Source organism: Poecile atricapillus, chromosome 1 (assembly GCF_030490865.1).
Source record: "Poecile atricapillus isolate bPoeAtr1 chromosome 1, bPoeAtr1.hap1, whole genome shotgun sequence".
Classification (NCBI taxonomy): domain Eukaryota; kingdom Metazoa; phylum Chordata; class Aves; order Passeriformes; family Paridae; genus Poecile; species Poecile atricapillus.
In genome coordinates, this window is record NC_081249.1 from 157,879,281 (window position 1) to 157,898,465 (window position 19,185).

The 19,185-nt window shown below is 40.6% G+C and overlaps 1 protein-coding gene across 4 annotated transcripts; it reads left to right on the plus strand.

Moving 5' to 3' along the window:
* Positions 1-965: 965 nt before the first annotated feature.
* ZNF410 (zinc finger protein 410) lies at positions 966-19,151 on the plus strand. Of its 4 annotated transcripts, XM_058842625.1 has the most exons (11): positions 975-1,476; positions 2,174-2,399; positions 4,341-4,409; positions 11,372-11,507; positions 11,800-12,033; positions 12,323-12,514; positions 13,358-13,517; positions 13,837-14,018; positions 16,671-16,760; positions 17,849-17,974; positions 18,526-19,151. In XM_058842625.1, exons 4-11 carry the CDS (start codon positions 11,498-11,500, stop codon positions 18,708-18,710), a joined length of 1,179 nt encoding a protein of 392 aa, XP_058698608.1. In that variant the 5' UTR covers positions 975-1,476; positions 2,174-2,399; positions 4,341-4,409; positions 11,372-11,497; the 3' UTR covers positions 18,711-19,151. The 4 variants fall into 4 exon arrangements, with proteins under 4 accessions (XP_058698592.1, XP_058698608.1, XP_058698582.1 ...); XM_058842609.1 differs by lacking the exon at positions 4,341-4,409 and having other exon boundaries at positions 966-1,001; XM_058842599.1 differs by lacking the exon at positions 4,341-4,409 and having other exon boundaries at positions 976-1,476.
* Positions 19,152-19,185: the final 34 nt, after the last annotated feature.

Genomic DNA, 19,185 nt, shown 5'->3' on the forward strand with positions numbered 1-19,185 from the left:
AGCCATATTGGACATCTTGGAAGGGTTGGATAAAATAAACCATTCCAAAGTAGCTCAAGGCGGAAGATGACAGCCCTTTACCAGGAAGTGACCACAGGTTTTTTCACAGTCCACCGTGTATCTGAAGAGGCTGTGCTCCGAAGAAGCTGCAGGAAACCTGATTTCGCCAGCCTTGACAGCTGCTGTTGGGTTACTTCCATATCACCGGGATTTTGTCTGCTTATCAGCACCCGTACCAGGAGTGAACCACGAGCGGCTGTGCTGGCATGGGAGTCAGGAATCACACATGGCCCCAAAGAAACGGGCTAGCCATCACCGAGTTAAAGTTTACAGGACCTGAAGGTCACTAGTTCAGCTGCTAATGTCAAGGCCAGAGGCTGCCAACTTCTTCAGGTGCTCTGTCCTGGTCACCTACAGGTAACGAGCTAAAACCAAAGTGCGAGTTTTTTAAATTACTCGGTGGTTTCGTGGTTTTTACATTGCAAAGGCATGTATGTCTCTGGAATTGCTAACTCGGTGTATGTTATTAGTGAGCTACTGTGAACACCTGGAGTTTTCTATCACCAGCTGCAAGAACAGACAGAGCAGCGAGTCAGAGCAAAGCAGAAACAGAAACAAAGTATTAGTAGGAAACCGGTGTTTCCACATGTGGTGTAGCAAACTGGGATAATGTGTCTTCCGTGTTGATTTATATGGAAAAACAGAGAAAATCAGCGGATTGAAGCCTTCCATAAGGTTCCGGCATAATGTTCGCTTGTACTGTAACAATCCAAATAAAAAAGGTTACTTGAAGAGGAATCAGGCTGCAGCTGAAGACAGCAGGCCTGGTAACGATCCCGACGGAACCGGGGGAGAGCCCAAGCACCGAGCTGTCCTCCTCAGTCTCGGATGCGATGGGAACAGACGGCGGCGGGCGGCAGCGTCGCCCCGCCCCGCGCTCGCCCCGAGCCCTCGCGGCATTTCCGGCCGGGGCCCGTCACGTCCGGGCGGCGGAGATGCCGGTAAGGCGGGCGGCTGGTGGGGGTGGCCTGGCCGCTCCTGCGGGACTCGCCGACCCCCGTGGGCTGCGGGAGCCCAGCGAGCCGCGGAGCGCGGGGAGACGCCCCTGCCCAGCTGTCCTTCCCGTCCCCGCTGCCGGGGCCGCCCCTCACGGCTGCGGCCGGACCCGCGCCCTGGGGCGGGTGGCACCTGCCCCGCCGGGCCTCGGCGCTCCGCCCTGCCCGCGGGCCTCCGCTGGGCTCCTCCCGGCCGGAGCGTGGGCAGCCGGGCCTGGCAGCGCTGGCTCTTGTCCCCGCGGGTCACTCGGAGCCCGCCCTGCCGGGTACGGGCTGACAGGGGCAGCGGGGGGCCGCGGCGGTACAACCGGGCCCGGGCTCGCTGAGTGCACTGGGCTCAGCTGCTCTGCGCTCGCTGTGTGTGCTGTGTGGCCCCTTCGCGGCAAGTGAAGCTCCGTGCTGCAGTGCTGCTGTCAGGAGTGTGAGAACAAGGCTTTTAGGTTTTCTTTTTAGCTGGTTCAGTATTCTCGTTATTTTTTAACATAGTCAGTAGATCGGTAGTTGAGTTGGAAAAGGGAAAGAGCTGTATGCAGTTCACATTTTTCTCCCATCATCAGTGTCTGAGTGTTTTCCTGGCAGGCAAGAAAAGCTTGTTCTCGTGTTCCCCTTTTAGTACAAACATCATATGAGTATTTGTGAAATAAGTTCTATATATCTGGTCTTATCAAGAAATTAAATTTCTTATTCTGTGAAGTATCTCAGCTGACAGAAACAACTGATGTTTCCTGCTGACAGATTGTTTATATATGATTCCATTTTATCAATGATTTGGATAATTCCACTGTGTTGTGGGCTGGGAATTCAGCTTCCTCATATCTTGCATGCTTTATGTGATTTGCAGTTGATCTCATAAGTTCCCAGAACAAATAAGGGTTTTTCCATTGAAAATTAGCAATTGCAAACAAAATGTGGTAAATAACATCCTAACACCATGAAATTAATTTTTAAAGGCTATTTTGTTGATTCAGTGAAAACAGAAATCCAGGAACCTCAGGAAATAAGTTTTACCAATACCTCAAAGTATATTTTACAGTTGCATCAGCACATGATCATTTCTTTTTGCTTTGCTCTTGTTTTTCAGTTCCTCTTTCTTTATGTTTCCCTTTTTGTTGTTTTAGGTTAAATTAATTATTTCTGCAACAGAGCTTCTTGCAGAAGGACCACCACACTGGTTTGCACTTAGGAAAATATGAAAATAATCAGGGAGCATTGTTCTCTCTGAACTAAAAAAAAAAAAAAAAAAAAAAAAAAAAATCGAAAAAAAATCTGTGCCTTGCTGAGAACAGCTGCAGGAGTTGGACACTTGAATCAATGTTATCGGATGAGTTAGAATCCAAACCTGAGGTGAGCAATTATGAACTAAGTTTGGTTCCCAGGAACATTGATGGGCAATGCTTAGAGTTCAATGAGTTTACTCAGATTGCTGCTTAAGTACTAATTTTCCAAGTGTTTTCAGTGACATCTTCTAATGCTTCCGTGCTTTGATTTGAATGGTAAAAAATTAGAAAATATTGCAAGTTATTTTCACCTCCTTTCAAGTATCAGCCAATATTCTTGCCCATTCTCAGGTTACATTTTTCCCCCACTTTCACAGCGCTCTTTTGTTACGAGAATAAAATAAATTAACGAATTGACTATTTCTTTCCCTCAAACCAAATTGACTTTACTTGGTTTTGGACAATCTGAATTATTTTATCAGCATTGGCCAGTCCTGTTTCTATTAAGCAGTTGACAGAACTGGTAGGCAGCAGCACACAGGGGTCCTGGTTGCTCAGTGCGAGGCTGCTGGACTGTTCCAGGTTCAGCTGGTAGCACAGCTGAGCTTGAATTGCAGGGACATTTGTGCATGCACAGCTGGTCACAAATACAGGTAAAGCATGAACATGCACATTATCACATGCACAGGTAAAGCATGAACAATGATTCCCAGTGGGCTGTAGCTGTACCCTCATCACTCTCTCGTGCATACTCACATTCACATGTCTTTGCCAGGCCTACAGTCCTTCTGCCCAGACCTAGGGCTTTTAGCCAGTCTCTGGCTGGAATATTTTTTTGGTTTTTTTCCAGTGTGGTAGCCTCCTATTTGCATTAGTCAACTAGAAGCTCACTAGTGGTAGACTCACTTGTCTACTTGTCTAGAATATTTAGGAATGTCTTTGGTAATTAGACAGGAGGGACTGCAGTGATCAGGCACAGCAGTGTACTGACTAGCAGCCAGCAAATGTATGGTTGGAGTCTCTTCTCTCACCCTGGTTCTTCGTTTATCTGGCTTGATTCCTCCTTTGATCCTCTCCCTAAACATAGCATAATAAGCTTAACACAGCCTGCTATCCTTGTGATATTGGATAGTAAATTTGGTGTGTCATACAAGATCCATTCTGATAAGCCATAATAGCTTTGTTTTCGTACCAGTTAAAATTTCTGGTTAAACCTTTACAAGATGTCACTCTAGCAGTGGCTCTAATCAGCAACTAATCAGTTGCTGAGTTCTGGGCTTTGTTCCTCATATCTGTAATATGCTAGATACAAGTGTCTGCAATTTGTTACATTGAACACCACCACCACCTCCTGCCTCTCCTATTTCTTGCCTTATTTTGCAGCTTGAATGGCACATAAGCTATCTCTCTGTGCATTTCCCCACTTAAAGATGCAGGGATCGTATCCCTTGGTGTCCTTGCTTTTCCTGGTTCTGAGCTTTACCTCTGCAGATGGCTAAAGTCCTAGAGCAGAGGACATAGTACAGCTATGAAATACCTTTTGGGGAAGTTTGCAAGACTTAATTGCATGTTTTTCGTTGACTCTTGTTTCTATCCCTATAAGCAGTACAGCAGGTATCTTAAACTGGTTCTCTAAAAAGAATGATGATTACCTGCTGGTAATTCATTACAGCCCATGTGATGTGTTAATGTATTGTTTCTTAACAGAGCAGCCAAAGCCCTTCTGATCATACTGTTCAGGAAAAGTAGCTGTAGATTCATAGCAGCTCTGAATAGTCTCAGAATGATCTGCAAAGAGTTCTTCTCTTGCCGTGTCCTTGAGGTCTCATACATACTATCAGTTTTTTTTCTGAGTTATGAATGATAAGGTGGGAGGACTTTGTTACTTTTGTCTGTGAATGGGTGGGTTCCCTTAGATTATTTCTGACAGCTGAAGACCAAGGCAGTTGGAATGCTCATTGCTCATTCCTCACATAGGAGCTGTAACTGGGCCTTGTCTTTTCTCAACGTGAGTAAGGTATTTGTTAATTAGGCTTGTTTACATAATAGTCCTATTTCCTCATGGCAGAGTTGCATTTCCTTCCCAGCAAGCCCATAATAAGAGTTGGCTGTTTACTCTCCAGAAGAAACAGACCTGGTACGTAAAAAAAGTTACAGTGGTTCTAGACCATATTCCTCAGTCTTGATCAAGGCTATTTTATACTAAAAGTTTTGATTTATTTCCATGTATACATATCTTCTTTTTCTAGTTCTGATTATGAAACTTGAGTGTAAGTACTGTTTTCTATTCCTTTGAAGTGAAGCTAGTAGATACTCTTTTTACACTTTTCCCAAATAGCAGTTCAAATGTGTCTGAAAGTATACAATAATTTTATATCTAAGTAAACCATGGCACCACAATTCTTATAGCCACAGATGTTTTTTCTTATACCCTACCATGTGAGAAATTAAGAGCTAGCTGTATTTCTGTGACATCTAGATGATAACAATCAAGCACTATGTCTTGAGTCTCTATGTATGTCTCTATTGCATAGACTTTTTTGCTACTGGTTTTATCCCTAAAGAAGCCATCAACATACCATTAAATCTTTAATGCTTGAGTAGAGGTGAATCTTCCTTTCATAGAAAGTTAAAAAGTTGCTTGGAGACAGTTGTATGGACAGATGGATCTGCTTTTTCTTCTGGACTCCCTGCCCCCAAAGCTATGCAACTATCTCTCCTCAGGGAACTGTTACAATTTGCATTTTGCATGCTTTAAGCCTTTGAGGTGATTTATTACACTTGTGTTTCCAGTCTAGGAAACCTCCACCGTACTGGTCCAGTGCAGGGTGCTTTCTGCTCTTGGGGTAACTCTTAGCACAATCAAATGCATTACAACTCTGTTCTGTAAATTGAATTAGTTATTGAAAAGAAGGTGAAGAGAGGTACTTTAGCCTCTCCTTTCTCTCCTCCTCAGTGGTTTACAAGGAGAGCCACTTATGATTTAATTAGCTCCCCAGAGGCTGTATGGGAGGAGGACATACCAGTCTCTAGGTAACGAGCCTTCTGCCCTGCATACCCTTCAGCAGCAGCCCCTCCTTTCTCCTCCCCCTCCACTAAATTTTCTTTTGACCTCTTTATTTTGTTGTGGTTCACTGGTTAAATTTAGAACAGGAAGGGTATTGATTAAAGACATGGTCCCTGCTGCTCTGGGAATCTAGTCTAGCTCTCCAGCTGTCTAGTGGGAGGATAGATCTGAGGTTCTGGAGAACCTTCTTACCCAGTCCCTCCCAGCAACCCCTACTTCAGCCAAAGCACCAGCCTAACACTTCTTGGCTTATGAATCATCCGCTATGGGACACAACATAGATGATGATGATGATCCATCCCAGGTGGCCATATCATCATTTGGTTTTGATTTGGTTGTTTTGTTGGGTTATTTGTTTTTGTCTGGTTTTTGTTGGGGTTTTTTTGGTTTTGTTAAGGATTTCTAGTAGAGGTTCTCAGTCTTTAAAAAGTTTTTTGGTTGTTGTTCGTTGTGGATTTTTTTTTTCCCCTTTCAGGTCAGGGACATTATCCAAGTCTCTTGGTAACGCAAGCATTCTGCATTGCTTGCAGTAATAGACCCTGGGATCATCCTGTCCAACCATTTATTGTTGACTAGCAGGGATAAGAAGTATTTGCTTAGTGATAACAGCCAAGAAATAGTTTACATTTTCTAATAAATTCACTCTTTGCATTATTTACAGAATTTTCAGTTACATGGCATTTCAGCAGATGTAAAGGAGGGTATATTCAAGAAGGTGATATGGCAGAGCAAAAATAAAATTCTTTATCTCAAGATGCAGCTGAACTTTGCCCTCCAAGGATTATAGATTCTCTCTGTATGATTCACGTCTGTCCCCTGAAGTTTGAATCTCTTAAGTCAAGGATGTCCTTTTGCAATATTAGAATTCATTTCAAATTCCAAGGAATGTCTTAGCTATAGTGTAAAGCCACCTCACCTCTTACTGTACCTTTGGTATTCTGTTAATATTCTGTACATTCATTTTCCCTAACTATTCCTGTTCTGGTGTCCCAAGATGACCTATTTTCTCTGCTTACAAATTCTAGCACTTTGGTTATAGTGGATCAGTCTCCTCCATATGTAGGGATTCTACAGTCCCCATCTCAGGAATACTTAGAGCCCATCTGGGGTCTGTTTGTGATGCCAGATGATGTAATCTAGGAGGTTCCTGCCTTCCTGGTCTTTCGGACATGAGACCACTGGACTGTTCCCAGGTGCACAGAAGTGCATCTGGGCCTAAACTGCAAAAATATGCCTGTGCACACACAGACAGGATGACATTATGGCTGTGTGGCAGGATAGGGCTTTTACCAGCACACTCAAACACAAATGGCATTCCCATGGAAAAGAAAGGCCACAAATGGTCTATTCCTGTCCCAACTTATCAGGTAAAAAGGCTTGAAATTTGTTAGGATATCACACATGGCCTCTCTTGGCTGACATGCATACTTATGGTCATGCAGTTATCCACTCTTTGTCAAACTTTGAGTCCTTCCAGTGTCCATCTTCAGGCCTTGGGCTTTTTAGTTCAGCCTCTCGTCAGGATCTTGGGTTTCAGATTGTGTTTTTCTCTATTTCACAGGTTATGCCAAAGTGAATTTAATTAAATGAATGTACTCAGAAACCATTTAGGAGCAGAAAGCACTAGAGAGGATGAGACAGACCCCAGTGGTGATGCAGAGCAGCAACCTGCAGCCTGCTAATGTGGCCAACCAGTATTATCCCCAATCCCCTTTCTGTTCCCAATAATTGTTTCTCTCCTATCTACCTTGATCCCTCTCTTTCCTTGCCTTTGGTCCTTCCCCTAAACATCGATAAGTTTTTCACTGTCCCATAGTCTCCATCAAGATATCTTAATATGTTTCCTCCATAAGTTTGCTCTTTGATGAGATACGGTTCTGGTAACCCAAGATAACACTGTTGCTATTACTTATGAAGTTTCTGGTTGATTTTTTTTCAAGGTCAAACTCAAGTTATTCCTGTACTGGCCCATCCATCAGTGTCCTAGGAGTTCTGGTTATTTTTACTCTCTCTTATCTGTAGTTTGCTAGAGTTTGTTAGTGTTTGTGTATCTGTGCATTTAATTTATCACCTGTCCTGTTCCTTGATCTCTATGCTGACTAGCCTATTACCAGATACCCTTATAATTTCCTATTTACTTTTAGCTGCAAAACCATATTGTGAGAAGCTTAAGAAAGCATGACACAATGTTTGTAATGAGTTCTTTCCTGCATTCCAGTTGCTGTAGTTGTCCACAAAGGTATTCAATAATTTTGAACAGGAAGCTTTAGGAAAAAATCTGTCAAGATAAAACTATCATGAAAACCTTTTATTTTTTCTGAATTGTTTGAGTTGATGATTAGTTTGCTTTAGTTTATTTGAAGGGTTGTGTTTTTTTATTCCACATTTTAATAGTGAGTGTGATTCATGTCCATTTGTTTCCTTTTACTTTTTTGTCCTCTCATAATTTCATAATTCTCTGTACTAGTTTGTCATTACTTTACAAAGCAAATTAAAAGGATCTTTTTTCTTCTGAGCATCTGTTTGTGGTTGCTGTGTTTTGCTTTTCCCTAGTGGCTTAATGTTGCTATGTTGAAGTGGAAGGTTTAAAGCAAAGCTTTCTTCTTGGAGGAGGCAAGTTTCATTTAGGTCTTTTTGTATAAAAATAGGCAAGTCCATAAAACAAATGTTTCATCGTGGAGTAAGAAGCAGTAGGACGCATCAACATGAAAGACAATCCAATAATTTACATCTATCTTAGTGCTCAAGTTTTTAGTCCCTACTTCTTTTTACTGGTTGCCTTGCTTATTATTCCTAACCCTTTTTACTTCTCTTTCTCCTATTTTTTTTAATCCTAAATTAGAATGCATGGCCCTGGGGGAGGGACTATCTTTTATTGCTTATGTATTTTTTTGACAACATAAAAATAGTTCCATCTTCTTGCTAGGTCCTCTGGATAATCTTATATCTAAGATGAAACAATTCTAACCTTTCAAACTGCCATCTGGCTTGTGGCCTAGTTCAAATGGCGCATTGCCATCTGAATGACTTTGGGACTTAATTTGTAGCCTCATAATTGTCAGTGATGACAGGCTGCTCCTAAGGGAGGGTGAGCAGGGAGTCAAGGGTGATCCCAGCCCAGGCAGTACCCTCACAGACCAGGGCACAATACTGAGCATGGAAATCAGAGACAGGTGCTGGAATCCACAGCCCTCAGCCCTGGCTAAGGCGACGTGGTGGACCAGGTCCAGGGTCTGTCCAGAGTCCAGGTAGGAGCAGCAGAAGATGGGGCTGGAGAAACAGATGCAGTAAAAATCTGAGGTTCATCCAGTAGACAGGGCTTGAGACAGGTAAACCTACGGCACAGCTCAGGGAGGGAATGACTGGCCCAGGCTGAGCTTAAAAGGAGTCCCAAGGGAGAGAGTATGGGGCGTCGCAGAGGAGACCAGTCAGGACTGTTAAATCTTCAGGGTTCCTATGGCAGCAGCTCTTTGAGGTAAAAGTGTTTGAGAAACCATTAGTCTTTCTAGTGTTTTTGTGAGATGAAATGAGCATAGGGAAACAAGAGTGCAAAACACTGAGTTTTCTTTACAGTTTCTTTGATTTAGCACTTTCTCTTGATGTAAGGGAGGCTCAAAAGCCTGGTGTCTGCCACAGGAATAATTTGGAATTAGATGCCAATAGTTCTGAAAAGGAAGTACTAAGACAATCACAACGTACAAAATAGGAATCAAATTATCTGTGACTGTTGGGTTTTAATCACAAATATACAGTGGGTACATCAGCATTTTTTAGTCTCTTTCTTTTGACAGTGATGAACTATCTCACTGCACAGACAACTCCATATGGGCTCTGTGTGACTGCGTACTAAAATGTGTCACAATGAGGGTAGTAGCTTCTGAATAATTATCTTGTACAATTTCCTTCTAAATGTCAAAGATAAAGGAAGTTTGCTACATACAGTTTTTTGCTAGACAGCAGCAGAACGCAGGATCTTTGTCAAGGAGTTTCCTAGAGATAAGGAACTTGAGGTTTAACTTTTTAGTATATTGTTATTTTCCATATTTCTCCATTCAGTGTTTTAAAAAACCACAAACCTGAGAATGTGAGTATAGGAGTTAGTTTGTTCGACAGAACTTAAAGACAAATCCATCCTACATGTGGGTTTTGACCAGCATTTTCTCTGAAACATGGAGTATGTGTCTGGGTGTGCTACAACCGGCCCCTTTCCATCTTTCTGAAGTTTAAATCCCTACAGGGGAGGGATTTGAGACTGTGTTTAAAAAAGCTTGTGCAGTTCACAGAATTTGTTCAGTCCATTGCAAAAGTTGGACTGTTATCTCCTAACTCCCAGCACCATTCTTGTTAAATGAGAATATTGTAATATGAAGTGCTCTGGCATTGGTAACAGAAAAAAAGGGAGTCTCATTTCTGTGTCTGCCTTGGGTGTAAAGAGGATCCAGCATTATCTCTGGTACTCTGACAAAAAGTTGAAATGTTGTAAAAGGGACAGAATGATTTAAGAAGCTCTGACCTAGGTTAAAAATATGAGAAGACTTTCAGGGGTAAAAAAGTAATTTTTCTGACTTCCTGTTCCTTTTCAAGTGTCAGGTTCCTTTTTTATAACTCCAGATTTTGAGGAGTTAGCTGGAAGAAATTTTTGCCAGAGCTGACTGATGTTAGAGATGGCTAAATCTGATGGACTGGATGACCTCTCACCTCCTGGGTTCATCAGGAAATGTCAGGACAGCTCTTTAATTCTGATATTGGAGCCAGCCATTAGTGAAGTTTAGTACCTGTTTGAAAATGTGTGTGCACACACTGTAGAGATGCGATTGGCACCAAACACGAACACAGGCTGAGTGCTTGTAGCTTTACCCTCATAAACACCGGCAGCACAAAGTATCTGATTCTGTGTTCAAGGGTTGCTGCCTCAGGGATACCTTTATGGATTTATTTGGGATCTATCCCCACACTTCTCATTTCATTCGCTAACTAGGCTGGCTTGGAGTTCATTGGCATATGACACACACACACACACACACACACACACAAGAAACTAGTGTATGCCACTAGAGATCCAGTGTAGAGAGCAGGACCACACAGGAAGTAGGTAAGAATGGAGCTGAATGAGAAGTCAGGATGGAGTGTAAGAGTTAGCCTGTGCCAGACAACTGAATTGATCAACTTCCTGCTTATATGCAGTGGGCCCCTTTTATCCTTCTCTCTCAATTTTCTTGTGTTTGTTCTGCCCTGATCCACCTTGATCCTTTCCTTTTCCTGCCTTTGGCCTTTCCCTTAAATAGCACCTAATAAGTCTTGTACAATCCTTCCAAATCTTTTGACCAGTCCCAAATTCCTCCCCAGGGAATGCACCTCAGTTTAAGTTCTATACCTGTTTATGCAATAGTCCCCCTTGTTTTGTGTAGTATTTTGGAGAGGGTTTCTTCTGTTAATCCCCTTAGTGGGTGGGTTGGTTGTCCATCTTTGATGGTTTTAGGAGTAGCTGATTTAGATGGCTAAAACTGCCTCTGTTCTCCCCCTTGTCATCCCAGCCTTGTTTCTCTGATTGCCATCTGCTTATTTTGAATAGCCATATGATAGACATCTTTGTAACTAGTCTTCTGATTGCTTTTTTTAATTAAGAAAAGGCCAATTTTCAGTTAAGTATTTAAAGACAATGATTTTTAAAATACTTGTACCAAAGGTTGAGCATGGAAAGCATTTACTTGAAATGTTAGACCATAGTAAAGTATCAAGTGGTAAAATATTAATTAAAAAGAAATATAGCCTAACTAGACTTGCTCTGCAATGATCCAGAGCTGTTTATTATATGTTAAAGAAATGAGAAGTTCATAGGTATTTCAGAGATGACAAACAATTCTTTCCTTGTAAAAAGGAAAATGAAAAGTTTTCATTTATATCTGTGTGTATCCATGGTATTATATTCAATGTCTCCTGCAAGATGATAGGGACTACTGGATTGACTGGACTTAGTACCTTTTTAAATGATTTGTACTGCTCTTGACCTAATCTTCAGTATGTTTTTCCAGCTGCTGGTTCAGTTTGTTCAAAATACTTCCATTCCACTGGGACAAGGACTGGTGGAATCAGAACCAAAAGACATCACCTGTCTTTCTCTGCTTCCTGTTACTGAGACCTCAGAATGCAACAGACTCATGTTGCCAGGTAAAATTTATGTGGCAGATCTTTGTGACCCTGCCCTTCATACCACTGTCTTTCCTTCACCTTCAGCTGGCCCCGCTGTCTCTTGCTGATAAGCCATCCCATGGATGGAGCAACAAGTTCAGCAGAGTGACTGAATCTTCTCATTTAATAGTGAAGTCTGACTAGTTAAAAGCTTTCTCCTCCCTTCTCTCTCAAGGTCTGGGGTCTTTTCCTAGAAAAATAACTTTATAGGTGTCTTTTAATCATAGTGTATTTATACTTTTATTTACTCTGATTTCACTTGCCTCATTAGATGATGAAAGAGATCTCACTTCTCCAAGTCACGCTAATTCTTCCAAAGATGTTTCTTCATCTGCTGTCTTGAGAAGTCTCCAGGTAAATGTAGGCCCTGATGGAGAGGAAACAAGGGCACAGAATGTTCAGAAACCATCTGAACTTCTGTCAACTCCAGAAACTTCTAGTTTATTGCAAGACCTCCAGCCCAGCGACAGCACTTCATTCATTCTTCTCAACCTAACAAGAGCAGGTAATTGTTCTTCTGTTTGTCATCTGGCTGGATGTGTCTCAGCAGAATGCAGGAGATACAAGTACAACTCTGTCCCTGCTGCTTATGAAGAGGAAAGATCATGAAATTTGCTGGGCATTATTGGATATTTTAGGAGCATTTAGTCATCAACATCTTTCTACAATGTAGAGGTCAGTGGAGACTTTTTCAGGGCAGCTATTTCATCCGTGCTGTGAACACTAATCTCTGAGAAGCAAAAGAAATTTCCCTCTGTTATGTTATTGTTTCACAAATTTGTCTTCTTTTCTAGGGCTGGGATCTCCCACAGAGCACTTGGTGTTTGTTCAAGATGAAGCAGAAGATTCTGGAAATGACTTTCTCTCACATGACAGCACAGACAGCAGTACCCCATGGTTCCTACGAGTGCAAGAATTGGCCCATGACAGTTTAATTGCTGCCACTCGGGCACAGCTTGCAAAGAATGCCAAAGCAAGCAATAATGGTAGGAGATCCACAGATTGTGTCTCAAAAGTTAAATGTTCCATAGAAGACCCCTAGTATCACATTGTTTCTTCCTCTCTTTAATTCTCTCATTCTTTGAATCAGTTATGACATGTTCAAATCATCAGGGACAGAATTATACAGGACAATTATGCTTTTTTTCTTCAGTTTAAATAGGCTTTGCATTTTTTCTTGGGGAATGATCTCTAGTGGAACCATCTGTACTAGTTCTCTGGTACATGTAAAAGAATATCTTCTTTCTGACTGCAGCTGCTTGTTCTTCAACTTTCATTTTCACTTTTAAGAACCTATATACATACTGTAAATTATACTTTCTTTTTAGTTCCACTGGGTTTGGAGGTCAGTTTTCTGCAGAATACATAATTTGATTTAGTGACATGCTTTCTGACTTAATTAATAAATAATTGCAAGCAAATACAATCTGTCTTACTTTAGCTAAGGTGTTTTTAAAAACAGCTTAGCTAATAGATGATAGTTGGTGGATAGTTAAAATTGGTTGTTTATATTTTTGTAGAGACCATTTCTACAATTTCTGGTGCATTAGCTTTCTACTGTTTTTGTGATAAGCCTTATCTGGTAGCAGCTGATCTGATCTAGATGGTTTGTTGGGAATAGTTTATGGGCCTGGTAAAGTTTGCAAGTCTGTGTCTGATCCCTGTTACTGGCTAAGCAGCAGCATGTAGGGCATGCTACACAGTAGTCAGACATACCTGATTTACAATCCTATATTGTATGTGATGCTGTTTTTTCTATTAAATTTGACACATTATAGTAATCTGTATATTTTTTAGATTTCAGTTGGCTTTTTTTTTTTTTTTTCCAGGTGAAAATGTTCATCTTTGTACAGGAGATGGGCAGCCAAAAGATTCAAGCCCCATTCCTCATTTATCTCGTGTGGAAAGGAAGCTGAAGTGCACAGTTGAGGGCTGTGATAGGACATTTGTATGGCCAGCTCACTTCAAGTATCATCTGAAAACACACCGGTGAGCAGAATGAAGCGGTTTCTTGTTATGACCTTGAAAAAATACACTTTGTATTTGAGATAACGTTAGGTTTTGACATTGACAAGCTGTGAAAACCTGGCATTATTCTTATAAATATTAGGTCTGTTGTGTGCTTAAAGTCAATTATACTGAAAAACTTGGATTAGAGTTAGATAATTTTGCAGGTTGTTGTTATGTTTGGTTTAGATTTTTTTGTATTTTAACAGGTACTCATATTTAATAAAAGAAAGAAATTGAGTGCTCATGAAAAAATGTGTTGCAGTAGCTGGTAATGAAACTGCTTTTTGTTGCTTTCCAGGAACGACCGCTCCTTCACCTGCCCAGCAGAAGGTTGTGGAAAAAGTTTCTACGTCTTGCAGAGGCTGAAGGTGCACATGAGAACTCACAATGGTGAAAAACCCTTTGTGTGCACAGAACTGGGCTGTGGCAAACAGTTCACAACAGCTGGAAATCTGAAGAACCACCTACGAATTCACACTGGTGTGTTTTAGACCTCACCTATTTGTGGTCTGCTGAGGTGGGGTCTTTGCTGAGGAATAAACCACTTCCTCCTCTGTCCTCAAACTATTGAAAGTCTTACGTTGTTTACCTCTGCTTTCCATTAATGTCCATTTTCTGTAAATTCACATTGATCTATAGGTCAGATAAATCAAGTGCTAATCTCTTTTACTGTCCTGTATAGTTTCACACAGGCTTTACCTTTCAAACAGTGTGTGGTGATGCTGTATTCTGCTCAGACCACACTCTGAAGATTCCCTTCCAGTTGTGTGATGGAGGGAGGGGTGTGTGAAACTAGACTGTTACCAAGGGAATAGTTAGTGAACATGACTTCTGAAACTGTGTTTTGTAAAGAGGTTGTTTGAAATTCCTGAAAGTCTCAATAGCTTAGATAGTAGAAGCTGTGCTGACATTTGTCTGACTAGCTTGTGTTACCTATGCTGCTTGTAGAATAACTACATTTGGGACATACAGGGAAATGAGGAATGCAGTGGAATGAGTAGCAAGGAAAAGTAGGAAAAAGCATTAATTAGAAGACAGCATTATGGTGTGCAAACTGCTCTGTTTGTGCCAATGCTAATTTGGGATGTTACTGTATGCTGGTGTTCTATAGTCTAAATTAATGCTCAGCTTTTTATAGTAAATAAAACAAGAACCTTTATTTCATAGTGCTGTATTTTATATATGGTTTTTCTATGATAGCTTCTCTGGAGAATATGATCCTGCCTTGTCAGTATTTTTAGAAGTTGGTATAGCAGCCAAAGTGCTTTAGGTGTTTTTGTACTAGAGAGTTGTTTGAGAGAGACACAAGTTACTTCTGAAATTATCAGCAATTTAATAGTGACCAGCAATTTAATTAATGACCAGCAAAGTTCATAGTGAATATTCTGGAGATTTTGTTTGTTTAGTTTTTTAAGCCTCAGGGTTATCACAATACTCAAACAAATGGCTCAGTTCAAGCCTCTTGGAATATTGTTAGAGATTCCCTGATGGCCTCAGAAGCATTGTATTACAGTTGGTTAACGTTTTAAAAAAACCTTGGCAAGTGTGAGAGAACAAGGCCTCCCAGGTAAAATGAAATTACAGATTATGTGGGTCACCAGCAGCTGTTTGTGCCTTCTGCCTTACTTAAACATGACCATATGGTATGTGGTTTGTCGATACACATGGGAAAAGGCTGCTATTTTAAAGTATGTGCAGTCTAGCTAGAACACATGGTTTGGGGGCAGATGTTGGGATGTAGTTAAAAATTGTCTATACCAATAATAAAATTTCAAATGTGTAGTAACAGCAGCTATATTTTTTGCAGTTTTCTTTTGCACTTACAGCTCCCAACCAAGGTACAGATTAAGTTAATAGGCCAAACTGATACATGCCCAATCCTCCCTGATAAGTGAGCATTCTGCAATCAACAGAGTAGTAGCTTCTGGAGGAGTAAATAGTAACTTTCTAAGCTGCAAGTGGATAATGTGGAATTAAGCATTTGATCAGACCAAAGGTGTTCTGAAATTGCAGGTGTAGATAGTTCTAGGGTATCTTATAGATGGAAATGTGCGCTGTTATTTAGGTCAATGGTAGTTTTCCCAAACTTTTAAAGATTTATAACAAGCCAGAAAGTACAATCAGTGTTTGAGACTCTGCTACATATTTCAGCTTTGTAACACCAATTGGAATATGCCGTGTTGATCCTTTTTGGTCACAGCTGTCAAATGCTATTGTAGATAAGAGGCTAATAAATGAGCTGTAGGAAGAAGACTTCTAAAGGCAAAGTCACAGTAGAAACACCTTTAAAAACAAGTTCACTCTGAAAGAACTACATATATGTTGTACAATAAATTGTTAAAATAGCTTGCTTAATCTCCTGTGGTCTTGCTATTACTCTTGTACAGAGGTCCAGTTAAAAACTTGAAGTCATAGTGTTAAACATGGTATATTGAGTTCTTGAGTGGGATGTTGCTGGCAAAAGTTACATCTAGCTTTATTAAGAGAGTGTTCAAAACAGATTAATTTTATTGCACTGCATTAATGTAGTAACCTCCCAATTTATCATAATTCAAATAAAAGAAAAATAGCTGTGATATAAATTTCAGCCATGAGAACAATTTGTGCCTTGAATTACAGGTGCTCCACACATGGATATAAATGACTGACACATCTCTCACAGGATTTTGGCAAGTTCAGCCTGATCTGAAATAAAGTATAGAATCTGATATGAAGGGAAATACAGTTAATGGGATTTTTGGTACTGAAAGGGAGCAGGACCCTGTGAGTGTGTGGAACAGAGCTGGTTGTTGAGAACTGGATATAAAAGATACATCATAGATCAAGTAGTTTTATATTACTCTATTATTATTTATATACTTGGAATATTATCTAGAAACAGTGGTCCCTTGCTTCACTTTTGGTGAATGAGAGTTTAAGAATATTTTAAAATAATGCAACTGTTTCTGCTGATGAAGAGAATGCTGTAAAAGCCATAGCAAGCTTAAGAAGGATACGTAATTTCCATGGAACTCTGATGTACGTAAGGCCAAATGGGAGAATGGAATAGAGATGTCCAGGCTGTTCTCAGGGACTTGGGCAATCAGATTAAGTGGTGATCCCAAAATCTAATAACTTACTTTTCCCTTGTAGGGGAAAAACCCTTTCTGTGTCAGGCACAGGGATGTGGTCGCTCCTTTGCTGAATACTCCAGTCTTCGGAAACATTTGGTTGTCCACTCAGGTAAGAGTGACATTCATCTGACATTCTGTGATCTGGCTGAAAAAAGACCTTTATTGTAGGACTTTGATTGGATTTCCTTAAGAAAAATCCTGGTTTCTACAGAAGTTCTGGTCATAGTGTTTTTTGACTTCCTTTTTGTGGTGCCTGTAACCTGTACACTTTAATCTCATTGTTTCTATTTCTGAATTCAAATTACAGTTTTAAAATTATTTTTAAAATTATTGCTAAAACGTCATGTACTTGAATATCTTTTTCATAGCTGTTATTTGGTTATTTAAAAGAGAGACTCTAGCATCTCTGTGTATTAACCACAGCCATTTGAATCTGAAATCTCTTTCAAGTGGATTTCTGCCATAGGTAGAGTTTTCCTTTATTTTTTCTTACTACATACTTGTAATTGGTCAAAAGTTTAGGTGGAAATGTATTTCACAAGTGTTTCAAAGCTTCTGGCTTCTATTTTGATTGATCTGTCTTAAATATCATCAGCACACAATGAAAGTGGTATGTTTGGGGAATGGGAAATTTTATTGAGGTAATAACATTTATGGTTGAGTTCTCAATGCTTTTTTCTGTCCTTCCATGCCATTGAGCCAAGAAGTGTGGACATCATGCTTGTATATGGAAATGATGAACTGCTCTGTAAAATGGAAATCTTTTCACAGTGACAAGTCATCATCAAATCTCTGCTCAGTAACATAAACTAGATGCTGCAATTCATTGTGTGATGGCAGGAGATGGCTTCCTTGCCTCTGGTCATTTTATTCTGTGTGGGACATCAAGTATTTCCATATCAATGAGTAAATTATTTCAAATAACTTGTTCCCTCTCATCAATCTGACTTGAAGACTTTGTTACTCTTCAGACATGAGTTTTCCAACAACTGCCATTATTGATATCTGAACCTCTTCTCTTCTAGAGGCTTATGGCCCTCCAGGAGACGGGAATACTTCTCATTTGGTTTTTACTGATAAATTAGCACAAGTGGTGTTAACAGCCATTTCAAAACTGTTATTAGTTTCTTAGTTGATGAGCTCTCTTCTCCCATTTTGTTAATTCTTGGGATATTTCTTTCCCCCTTTGACTCCAAGGAGTGAAGCCCCATCAGTGCCAAATTTGTGGGAAGACATTTTCCCAGAGTGGTAGCAGAAATGTGCATATGAGGAAACACCACTCCCGAATTGGAACAGCTGGCAGCAGGGAGCGAGAACAGCCAGGTAAAGAAGGGAGCACACTCACTCTGGGGGAAAAGTGCAGGAAAAAAATTAGTGGATGGTCAAAGAAAAGATGTTTGTCCTGATAATATGAGACCACTAGCCAGTAAGAAACAAAAGTCTGTTTCTCTTGGAGATGCAGACTGCTTACCCTCCCCTTTCTGGGACAGAAAACAAAGGTATATTTTTGTATGGTGGTCAAGGGGCAGATATGTTTATTGTTTTCAAAATCAATATGAATATAGTTGGGGTTTTTTATGTGGATTTTTTCCCTTGGTTATGCTTTTTTGTTGCAAGCAGCCTGGGTTTTCACACAATGTGTATTATTTAAAGAGAAAGCCAATCCTGCTTGAGATCCCACCACAGTAAGGTTCAAAACAATAAACATAGTATTTTCCATCCACTGGAGCACTGGATGCCCAAAGAGTAGGAATGGATAAAGTAGGTATTTAGGGAAGAAGTCAGTAAGACTGGAAGTGGGGCAAGGATTGTATCTTATATGGCAGTGTCATTGCATCATGAGAATTTTACCCTTTTTTTTTTTTTCATAATAGAGTCACTGATGGGCAGCAGTTTGCTGGAAGAATCAACAGTGCATAGTAAGAATCTCATCTCCATGAACTCTCAGCCCAGCCTTGGTGTTGAGTCTCTGCACCTGCCAGACACTGAGTCAATTATTGGAGTAGAAGAGGGTGAGACCAGCTGCTCTTTTTTCCGCCCTCTTATATGTGGTGACTGAGATGGGATCGATCATTCCTCCTTGAGGCTCATCATATTGCAGTGGGATGAATGAACATTGCTTTAACTGTGCACAGAGGGGTGGGTAGATAGTGGATGAATCCTAAAACTGGAGATGGAGAAGATCTGCTGGACCAAGTTTCTCTCTTGCAGAGCTTAAAAGGTGAAGTCTGCTGCTTAGGTGTCATTTAGCCCATGTTGTGGAGCGCCATTTCAAAACTGCTTATGCAGTCCATCTCCTAAAGCCTAAAGTTTGTTCTGCTGGAGCACCTAGGAGCCCCAGCTAAGGACCAGGACCTTATTGTGCTAGGCACTGTTCAAATATTCAGTATCTTGAGCAACAGGCCTTCCTTCCACCCTTTACCTTCAGAGACTATATTCTAATACATCTCACTGTCAGAAGCTGACTTACTATATGAATAAAATGTACTACTTGATATCATTTGGTTACATTTGCTGTGTTCTGTTCCTGGTTT

Coding starts and splice junctions, on each gene's coding strand:
- ZNF410 (XM_058842609.1), top strand. CDS start 2,367: ATGTTATCGGATGAGTTAGAATCCAAACCTGAG. Junction 13,518..13,836: donor TATCATCTGAAAACACACCG/GTGAGCAGAATG, acceptor GTTGCTTTCCAG/GAACGACCGCTCCTTCACCT. Junction 16,761..17,848: donor ACATTTGGTTGTCCACTCAG/GTAAGAGTGACA, acceptor TTTGACTCCAAG/GAGTGAAGCCCCATCAGTGC.